Raw genomic sequence first — 11,700 nt, 5'->3', positions numbered from 1 at the left:
CCGAGCACCGCCTTCCGCGGGGTACGATGATTCAGTGGAAGCGTTACATTGGATCAAGAGTACAGATGAAAAATTGTTACGTGACCATGTTGATTATTCCAAGTGTTATCTGATGGGTACTAGTGCGGGTGGCAATATAGCCTATCATGTGGGGCTACGTGTATCTAAAGCTGTTGATGATCTTGAACCATTGAAGATCAAAGGGCTGTTGTTACACACACCATTCTTTGGTTCGACACAGAGGAGTGGATCAGAGCAGAGGTTGATCAACGACCCAGTTTTGCCACCAAGCAGTACTGACGTGATGTGGAAATTGTCATTGCAATTGGGTCTGACCGTGATCATGAGTATTGCAATCCAAGGGTGGTTGAAGAATTCGATCAAATCAAGAAGCTGGGTTGGTTGATTGTGGTGACGGGCTGTGATGGAGATCCATTGAGTGACAGTCAGAAGAAGCTGGTAGAGATTTTGAAGAAGAAAGATATTAAGGTGGAAACCCAATTTAAAGAAGGAGATTATCATGCAGTGGAACTACTTAACCACACCAATGCTAAGGCACTGTATGGGTACCTAAGCCAGTTCCTAGAAAATTGAATGGTTTTGTTTTGTACTTCTGATGCAACCAAAACACTCCAAGTTACTTCCATAAAAAATAAAAAATAAAAAAAAAGTTCCAAGTTACTCAGGATAAATTGCAAATTACACCTCTAAAATTTGAGAGTATTTGAATTTTATTCTCTAAAGTTTCAGAATTTGAATTTTACTTCCTAAAGTTTGAGGGTATTTGAAAATTACACCATAAATTTTAGAGGTATTTTAGATTTTACACCCCAAAATTCTAAAATTTCAGGGTGTGAAATTCAAATACCCCCAAACTTTATATAGTAAAATCCAAACACCCCTAAATTTAAGGGAGTAAATCAAAATTCTGAAATGACATAGTATAAAATCCAAACACTCTCAAATTTCAGAGGAGTAAAATTCAAATTCTGAAATTTCAAGGTGTAAAATCTACACCCCCAAACTTTAAGAGTATAATTACAATTTACCCTTACTATAAAATAACTTAGAACCTATCTTGTTTCTTTTTATTTTAGATGAATATATTTTTGTGAACCCCTCCTCTCCTCCTCCTCCCTCCTCCTCCTCCTCCTCCTCCTCCTCCTCCTCCTTCTTCTCTTCTTCTTTATTATTTTTATTTTTATTTTTATTTAAGAACAAAGTTTGGCTACATCTTCATTAATAGATTGTATAAACAAAAATTATCAATAAAGATTAGATTGAGAGGTTTATCTTATCCTAATCTTTTAATGTAACAGCTACTATGATCTTATCTTCAAATCAGACTTGGTGTTTGTTTTTCTAATAAATAAATTAAAAAAAATTTAAAAAAAAAGAAAAAGAAAAGACTTGAAGTGTTGTTTTGAATGTTGGCGTTGATATCTAATTCCAATTGGAAGGATGATAGTGATACATAATTGAACAATAGCAGTTGTATTACTTTTTTTTTCTTTGCTCTATATACATTTGGTATTATAGTCTCATCGTGTGTTTTCTTTTTCTTGCTAAGACCACTTATAGTGTATTTGTGAAATTTTATATGTCACATTTCATGAAATTCAATATGACTCTTTGTATCATGCATTTTGAATTATTATTTTATTCCTTGCATATTTCTAAAAGTGTTTAAGCTTCATACATATTGACTATTGGATTCCATCTTTTGCTTTTTAATGTTTAAATCATACTATATACCAACTAGATTGAATACAATTAGAATTATGTGAGCATTTTACATTTAAATAATAGCTATTTCCTAAATATACATATAATAACTCTTGACCTAAGCTAAGGGTGGAACTAGAATTCTATGAATGGGAGGCCAAAATAATAACAAATATAAAATTGAACCAATTAATAGTGTCATACAAAAAATATGAAGAGTTTGGGGGTAACCATATTTCTTTTGAAAATTTTAAGTAAATTTAAGGGTAAAAATCTAATATATATTTAAAAGTTTGGGGAACCAACCATATATATTTTTTTTTGGGAAAATTTAAGGGTAATTTTATAATATTGGAAAAGTTTGGAGAGGCCATGGCCCCCTACCCTTCTAAATGGTCCGCCTCTTACCTAAGCTAAGGCATGATATTTACTGAAATTTTCTTACCAAAAGGACTCTATATCTTCTTAAAAATAATAATAAATAAATAAATAAATAAAAGGGTGTAGACCCTATAAATTTTCTTTTGTCCAATTGTAAATGTAACAAAATATTTGAAGAAAGGAGGAGAGTTACGGGTGGAAATAGTATTACGAAACCAATGGAAAAGATCATGGTGGCATGGCCATGTTTATATATACTTGTGCTAATTGTAGTGTGTTATAGATTGCGCCCCTCAAGCGATAGTGGGGAGGATTATACTATTATTATTCTCTCTCCTAAGTTAAAAGATCTACAATGGAGTCACCCCTTGTTTTAATAGAGAAAATAAGACAATAAATTGAAAGATACATTGTTCTCATTGACAAATTGAAAATTGTACATCTCTTTAATAATAACCAAAAATTACATCGCTTTGGTCCTAGATATAATCTAAAACAAAAGTATAATACTTTGATTCCTAGTTACAATCTAAAAAGAGAAGATTACAAGGGAAAAACCTAATTTACTAACCTTGATTTAAGTTTGGAGGTTAGATTACAAGATCGGGAAGCTGTTAAGCATCCAACTTGCTTGGTGGAATCAGTGTTAGACTATGGTGGCAAATGTCATATCACATCATTCAAGAGTTTATATCATCCAAAACATGTGATTGTAGAGCTAAAACATCCAAGAACATGATGAAACCCTATTCTAGGCATGCATATTGGATATATGCAAGAGATTGTGAATATATGTGTGATGTGTGACAAATCCTAATTCTAAGAGCATGTACGCATGTTATTGAATTGAAAACCCTAATCATGCAAGACTAAGATCAACCTAGATTTAACATGCTAATCAAACAAGAACATGTGAAAAATCTAGAAACTAAGTATGCTTGAATCTAGAAGCATAAAATAAAAATAGGCCAATTAGAATTAAGAGATCATAATCACCAATGGTTGGAATCTAATTTATACAAATGCACCTTACTATTAAAACTTGTTTCTTTGATATTTTTTGATTCAGTGGTCCCATTAACACTCATAAACTATCATTTTGATTGTTATGACTTTGAGATTTGTTTTATAATAAATATTTGGAGATCAAACGGCCAAAATTACAGTCTTGCCTTGGAGACATGTAATGATGATGATGTGCAAAGTAATGCAATTTAGGTCAAATAAGAGTTTTAAAATGGGGTGTTTACATAATGCAAGTTGATAAACCTCTCACTTCTTCTCTAATTCCTCATTTGGAACACTTTCTGGTTCTTCAAGCTTAAAAGACTAGTATAGTCTAATCAGAAAGTACTTGGAAGTTATGTATTGACGATAGAGAGGTTGAAATGTTTATATATCCTAATCATCTTTTCCTAAGTCCAAATCTTTTGTTCCATTTTTCTACTCCACTAATAAAAACTTACCTTGTCCTACCTCTTTAATTAAATTCTAATTTTATACTTTTCCTATTCTATTACTTAAAATAAATAAATAAATAAGACTCAACACATTCCAACCTTCACCGGCAACAATAGTAAGAGATCGCTAGCGTCATCAACACTCAACACCTTGTTTTCAAATCTATAATTAGAGAAAGTATAAGCTGTTTCAGTATTACCAACTCAGCATCTGAATTAATATTTTCAAACGAATAAAAAACTGACACCTGGCTTAAAAAATATATAACATATTAGTTTAATGAACAACACCAAGAAAATGACAAAAATCATCCCTGAAATTTTTGAAGCCCCTCCCTTCTCCCTTTTTTCACGTATGAATTAAAAATTAAAAATAAAATAAAATAAAATAAAAACCTAATTTCTTCTCTTCTCCTCCGCTTAGTAATGCCAGCTTTTTAATTGTTAGGTCTCCGTGGACAATACGGTTCCTATTTAACCAGTGGACCTCCTCTAGTGAACCCCACGTTGGTCCAGCCCTCAACAACTTTCTCCTCCACTCTCAAACCCAACTATTTCCGTTGTAACCACTTTCTTCTCTCCAAAACCATCACCAACACCATAACAGTACCCAAACTTGTATTTGTTTCCTTCAAAAACTTTGCTCCTAGCTACCTCCATGGCCAACCTCAGCACAGGCTTTGTCTTCCTCTCTAGTCACTAAATTTTTATTTATTTATTTATTTATTTTTTTTTTATTTTATGGTTTAAAGTACTCTCTATTGGGTTTTCTTAATTATTTAGAAATTTCTCTCATTAATTTACTAAATTTTGGTTATCGCTTGAGCAGCATTCGTGGGCACAAGGCAAGGCTAGGTAAGATTTGGGTGGTGTATCTGTTTGATGATAAATTGGTTTTGGAGTTTTTTTTTTTTTTTTTTTTTTTTTTTTTTTTTTTTTTGTGTGTGTGTGTGTGTGTGTGTGTGGCATAGGGAAGATTGGTTTGGTTATATGAGTTTGGCATTTATCTTGTTGATGGGATGGGATGAAATGATTGGTTTCAATTTTTGTATTCTAGGATTGTGGAGATGATATTGCCGGTGGTGGTATGGGTTTGGATGAAATTTGAGTTTGAATTTGGTTTCATTAAATAAATAAAGAAACAAATCTTAGGAGTAAAGCATAAGAATAGGTCAAACGTTTTTATCTTTTCTATCTTTCAGGTTTTTGTTTTGTAAAATTGGTAGATTTTTATCTTTCAGAATGTTTTTCATGCTCTTTTAGTGTTTTCACATTTGGAATTATTGTCTTTATGTTGGATTTTTTGGTTTGCAATTATTGCTAAAATTGATTAGGCAAAAAGATGCTCATAGAGCGGCTCTCAACTTATTTTTTGAGGTATTGGTGGATTATATTGAGTGAATTTGAAAGATAGATTCTCAATTTGTATATAAAGTTTAGTGAATGAGAACTTTAATGGCTATTCATAATAATCCCTAAAAAGTTTAAGGGTTCCAAAATTTTTCATTTCTTTTGTGGTTAATATTCTTGAATTTTTTTTTTCTTTTTGGTTGTGAAGTCTTGAACTTGTTCACACTGTTTGAAAGTATTTTTATTGTTATTCAAAGCAAAAGTTTGCCAACTAATTGCATATTCTCAATTGAATGACTTTTTAGTTGAATCTTAATTTAATGATTTTTGATGTTTCAGTGATGATTTGATCAAGCTTAAATACTTTCACAATTTGTTGATGTGCAAATCTAATGACATTGGAAAAAGAAATGGAAGTTGTTGAATAACAAATGAGAGTTTGCTTTCTGCTGAGCAGAATTGTCTAAGATTACTAGTTTCCAATAGATGATTTGGTCACTTGTCCAAGACCTTCTGTGACTGAAAAGTTAATGCTTGGACATTACGGGATAAAGAACTGAAAGGTTTTAGAGAGTGAAAATGAGCGATTGTAATATTATTTTAGAAAAATCAAATTGTTTTTCTCTTAATTGTTGCTCCCTTTGTCTCTATGTAATTATTTGTCACAACTATTTACTCTCAATTGTAAGCAACCGAATTTATGAAAAAGGCTTATATATTGAAATGCACAATCTAAACAAGTAATCAGCTTGTCCAGAAAAGCTATCAATCATAATTCAAAAACTTAGTGGTAGAATCCTTTAGTTGATTTTAATTGGCCATCTATGAAAGCATAATTGGTTTCAATCATCTAATCATCTTTAAAGCATTTGACGGAACCATATGCTAGAAGTACGTAATAGAACGAATGACTCTTCTAAAATGAAAGTGAAACAGAAAAGATTATTGTTTAACTAATATAAGAAACAAATGCACTCCATTCATCTCAAACTGCTAATAAAGAGCCTACAACGTCTTATTAACTCAGTAGTAACTAGTGAGCTCATTATACAAACAGCATCCTAATAAGAACCTAATTGGTTCTTGATGCAAGAAATGGTTCTTCGAGGGAACCAAACTCTACAGAATAGAGACTAAGAAGAGGGGAAAATGTTTAGAATAACAAGGAAACTTTAACATATTTCATTGATATTTTTTTATTTACAATACAGGACCTTTTTATACATTTCATTACGAAAGCCCAACTGGGTAGCAATTTCCACTCATTGCCATAAGATCATTATCCACATTTATTGCCATAAGATCACCATAATTCTACATCAGGAAAATTGATCAAACAAAAAGCCGAACTAGAATTGATCAAACAAAAAGCCGAACTACGCAGATATTTTTGTAAAATAAATTGATTTCGCATGAGTATATCACCTAAAATCACACAAAATAATAAATTATAAAACGATACTACACTACTTCTAAATAAAACAAGCACTTTTGGGGACTGATTGGTAGTAGCTTTCAAGTACTATTATTCAAAATGTTGTGAAAATTGTGACTTAAAAAGTGTTGTGAAAATATGTGTAAATGACTAAATTTCTCAGTTCGAAATAAATCAAACAATAAAATAGTTTCACAAATACGAATTTGTATTGATGAATATGTGGTACAATTCTCTGTGAGTACAAAAGAGTGATCCTCTGATTCGATCTCCTTGAAAGATTTGTTGATTGAAATTGTGGTAATGTGATTTTAATTCTAACACCAAATATACTTCAATTTGGTTGAAGAATGGATCGAAGATCTTTGAAATATAATTACAATGAATCTCTGGCTATGAGCTTGTTAGAAATCCTTTATTCTTCACGTTCTTCGTGTTCTTCATGTGTTTTTCATTTTTGAAGGTTTGTGGTGGAAGTTCTTCGGTACTTTGAAGGCTTGAATCCATAGAGTTTCGTTGATTTATGGCTTGTTGAGATTTCTGGAGGCTTTTAAACTTGATTCTGGTGAACTTTGAGATCTAGACAAATAGTTTAGATGATTCTGCTTTAAATGTTCTTCGATTTTGAGTTTGAAGTTCTTGAAGGCTTTAAGGCTTGATTCCTGCAGAGCTTCTGTACTTCTGAGTGCTTCTGAATCTTCTCTGATACTGCTTGTGCTCCAGATGGCTTGGTCTCCCTTAAATGCCTTAAGAAGGCTTTTATTTATAAGAGTTTAGGGGCAAGTGAGCGACACGTGGCGGAATCTGATTAGTGACACATGTCACAGCCTGATTAATCCACTTATGTCATCGCTTACACATGTTGGTTTGCATATGTCATCGCTTACACGTGCTGGACTACCTATGTCATTGCTTACACGTGCTAATGTGTGATTGGTTTTTGCATGACACTTGGCAAATTTCTGTTGATTTATGAGTAGTGATAGCAAACCTAGCAGTAGTACATGGCGCTTTGTAATTAGTTGTATTTTGTGGAATTGGTAGTATGATGTATCAGCTTGTGATAGGTCGGGAATTTTCCCTCTTTACAATACGTGTATAAAGTACTCATAATGCAAAAAATGTGTTTAGTACCATGTTTCAAACAACATATTTTAAAATGTGAATAAAAATATAATTGCGTGTTTGGTATGCGTATGTATTTTTTTTTTAAGTGATAACTTTCTAACATGTACAATTATTTTATTAATAATTATTAGAGGGGAGAGAATTTCCCATGCTATTCCCATTAATTTGGTCTTCTTCTTCCTCCACTCTCTTCAAAAATTTCTTCCTCCTCTTAAAAAAAAAAAAAAAAACAATTGTTTGGTAAAAAGGACCCAGGAACCCACTCTCATTACTCTTCTAAAAAAACTAACGAATCTGTTGCCAAAAAAAAAAAAAAAACAGAGAGAGAGAGAATTGTGAGAGAGAGATGAAGAAATCTGGGCTTGTGTTTTTTTCTAATTGGTGAGATTGGATTTTCTTTGATCTACTTTGGCTTTTCATATGATTTTGCAATGATTTGGAGAGAGAGAGAGAGAGAGAGAGATGAGAAGTAATGGAGGTGAAGAGAGAGATGAAGAAATCTGAAAGTGAAGAGAGAATGGAGGAAAAGAAAGGGGAAAAAAAGATGAGGTGTGCACGAGAGAGAGAGAGAGAGAGAGAGAGAGAGAGAGAGAGAGAGAGAGAGAGAGAGAGAGCTGTAATTATGTTAAGTTTTATTACGTGGGTCCCACACCTTTCTAAATATTTACAAAAGTGTCATTGAGCAATGTTATTTGAAAACTGAAAACTAGTAGGTGGAGTTTTTTAAATTCAGTATTTAAATACCCTAAAATGATAAACTTTTAACTCAAACACTCCTAAATAAAATCCTTTGCCAAATGCCTTTTTTTTTTTTTTTGGAACCCATAGTTTTCATTGTTTAAACATTAAAAATTGTTGTTTGAACTATCTTACCAAACATGTTTTTGCAAGGACCAAGAGAAGGATCTGTCCCCACATTGGAGATGTGGAAACGAACAAATTCATTCCTATTCACTTCCTCAACTCAAACTTTCAAACTAGTGAACCATTCTTATGGAAAAGAGTAAGGGAAGGCCAATCCAAATCACATAGAAAACAAAAACAATATCTCATTCTCAACTTACTCCATAATTCAATATCTTTTTTTTTTTTTTTTGAAACTTTTATTCAAAAAATAGATGCATCACATCCCAAGAACACAATGTATTCAAATCACTTCTACGTATAACTTAATGTATCTTGAACAAAGAAAACACTAGTGACCATAGATTTTGTGCATAGTAGCTATAGAGTCAGGATTTGTGGCCCAACCCCAAAAACAATAAAATTTGTAGAGCATGGGTGATAGAACTAGATTAACTATGGAGCTAACAACAATTGATTATGGCCTGCAAGTATAAACCAGCATAAAAGTATATGCAAAGATTAAGCGAGTTTGAATCCGAAGAGACTTCTGATTAATTGAATACAGGTTATAGTTCTTAGGATTACAAATCGACCTCCTTTCTTTTAGGAGTCCTTCTTCTTTATATAACATCCTCCCCCACATCTCCATCGTTCACTTGTTTTTTATCTAGGTTCCTACTTGAGTGCATGTCATGTTATGTATCTTCTCCAGCTTTTTGTGAGTGGTGGTAGATGAGGTTACCCTGTTCAGGGGTCTTCTCCACATAAATGCGGCCAGAAAAATTGTTGCAGTGCATTTAATACAGTGGTAGCAGCTTTTCCTTTAGATATTTCCTCATTCTTATCATCTCCAGATATACTCAGAGGTTATCTTGATCAGTAGGAATGCTCGGAAGATCATTCGGACCTTCTACACGTTCGATTGATCAATACTATTCGTGTCCGAGGAATAGAATCTCTTCGGATGGATGGCGACCTCTTCGAATTGTACCCGTCTTTCTTTTCTGGGTATCCTTCTTCCAGATGGACCTTGCCCTTACCACTTCCTTCTCTTCGGACGTACAGTAGTCCTCAAATGGGGCCCTAGGCTTACTATGTTAGATTGGGTCTTTCCCCCCACAGTAGCAATGAAGGAGCAGATGATCAATATCTATCTCACCACCATCACAACCCTCCATTAGTTCCTATATGCCCCTGCCACTATTTCCTCCACTGCCACCACTACATTAATCCATCATCTCACTGTTACCAAGTATATCTGCACCTCATCCCTCTATTTTTACTAAAGTAAATGCATTACTATTCCAATTCCAATTCCACCACCAATGGTATACTAAACAACTACAACAACAAAAAACCGCTGCAAAGTACCAAAATTTGAAAGTTTCAAGTAAGCCAGCATATAATACAAATTTAGATTCATGTAAAAGAAACAATCTTTAAAATGCATAGCTAAGAAAAGCAATCTTAACCTAACAATTTAATGGCTGAAACTCAAGCACACCCACCAAATACTTGTAATCAACTAATAAACAAAGAAGCTTTATGTTTCTACACATGAAACTACAACAAAAACATAGCTTTAATTTGACCCAAAATAACATCTTTTAAAAAAGTTAATCCCTTACAGTATATTAAATATTTTATGAACAAAGGAGTCCGTCATCATTTTTGTTGAGACATTTTATCAAACATATACAAATGAATCTCACTTCCAAAGGAATGTGTAAGGAATATAATTATAAAAGTTAAAACTAGTGAAAACGTAGAAATACATCTATATAAAAATAAAAAAATAAAAAAATAAAAAATAAAAAGTGGAAAAGTAGGAATACAATTTTAAAAATCAGACACGCTTGTTATTACGTTGGCATCCCTGCGATTGTTCAGGATTCCTTTCCTACACACAAATGTGCATCTGGATTTTTAAAAAAAAAAAAAAATTAATAAGCCACCTGTAATTTTAGAGAAAAAAGAAGCATACAAAAAAAATATATTAAAAAAGAAACCGAAAGGCAACCTAGAAAATTAGAGGAAAAAAAAAAAAAAAACTTTATTGCATGTCTGGTGTTGGAAGTAGCAAGGAAATCAGAAATAAATCTAGAAGGAAGTCGCAATGGAGCCCACTAAAAATAGAGGAATTAGGGTCGGTCTCATAGGAACTGGAGCCCACTAAAAACTTTAATATGAATTTACATAAATGTTGTTGTTATGCTAATGGTTTTGGTATGCATGTTAACTTAAAACAATCTTTCACAGGTCGGTTATCTTGGTGAATCTTATCAGGAGTGGGTTCACCAACCTATTGTTAGCAAGGAAGGCCCTCGATTTTTTTAGAGTGATTTTTGGGAGGTACAATCTCTTTGTTTGCACAGAGAAACCTTATTTTTATTAGGTCATAGGTTACAACATGCATATATTTAGTTGTAAGAATGCATATGTTTATGCACTTGTATAATTAGTAGTTTAATTTTTCTTTTTTGGAGATTAGATACAGCGGCAAATTTGACTCATTCCTACTTGAAACAGTTCTTGACCCGCACTGTTTGGTGGGCAATTCCAGTCATTTGGTTGCCAGTTGCATGCTGGGCCATCTCCAAGTCTATTCAAATGGGCGTATCGCTTCCTCATGTAGCTTTCCTGGTGGTCTGTGGAATTTATTGGTGTTGTTCAGTAAACTAATGTGTTATATTTTTAAGCTAGTGTCAATTTTTTATTGGTTTAAAAACACCAATTCAGATGCTGAGTTTATAATACTGAAACACCTGATACTTTCTCGTGTAATTGGTTATTGCCAGTGGGTATTGTGACTGGCACTTTGTCTTTCTCCAACTCCATATCTGGGTAGTGGGTACCCACCGTTTCTGTCTTCTTTAAATCCCATACAATAATGTTTAGCAAGTCCAAACTATAAAGGTTTTGCTAGTAGTATTTTAGTGTTTATTGTTAGATGATGGTGTCGGCGAAAACTCAATAATGGGAGTATGGGACCAACCATTATAAAGTCTCTGTACAAGTCTCTATATAATTTTGCCACTCAAATTGAGAAACAAATTGAAAGGAAGCAATTATTTTGATAAGATAATTCCATATGTGAGTATGATGGGTATGTTTTATTTTACAATATACTTGTTTCTCTATTCTATTAAAAAGTAAGTATGGCACTAATCAGTTTTTTTTTTTTTTTTTTTTTTTTTGGGTAGGCGGGTTAATTTGAATAAATTCTAATTATAAATATTTTTAATAAATTATATGGATTTATGATTAGCTTATTGAGTATTGTTAGTTGATTTATAATCATAAAATTAATGATTTTCATGACTAATGTTAGCTATCATACTTTGAACGTTAGTTAATCAACTAACGTTCTATTTA

At 32.6% G+C, this 11,700-nt stretch overlaps 1 protein-coding gene and 1 long non-coding RNA gene across 2 annotated transcripts in view; both read left to right on the top strand.

Moving 5' to 3' along the window:
• LOC111989503 (carboxylesterase 1) overlaps window positions 1-768 on the top strand; it is a 5,188-nt gene extending 4,420 nt beyond the window's left edge. Inside the window, 3 exon segments of the mRNA XM_065768169.1 lie at window positions 6-15; window positions 18-323; window positions 326-768. Coding sequence (XP_065624241.1) covers window positions 6-15; window positions 18-323; window positions 326-594 — 585 coding nt within the window. The 3' untranslated portion in view covers window positions 595-768.
• A 9,819-nt stretch (window positions 769-10,587) lies between these two features.
• Window positions 10,588-11,410, top strand: LOC136065247 (uncharacterized). Its single transcript, XR_010626881.1, has 2 exons — window positions 10,588-10,677; window positions 10,855-11,410. It is a non-coding gene; the product is annotated as an uncharacterized LOC136065247 (long non-coding RNA).
• The last annotated feature ends 290 nt before the right edge of the window (window positions 11,411-11,700 follow it).

This window comes from Quercus suber, unplaced genomic scaffold, assembly GCF_002906115.3.
Source record: "Quercus suber isolate HL8 unplaced genomic scaffold, Cork oak 2.0 scaffold_898, whole genome shotgun sequence".
NCBI lineage: Eukaryota > Viridiplantae > Streptophyta > Magnoliopsida > Fagales > Fagaceae > Quercus > Quercus suber.
This window is presented reverse-complemented; position numbering and strand designations above follow the sequence as displayed.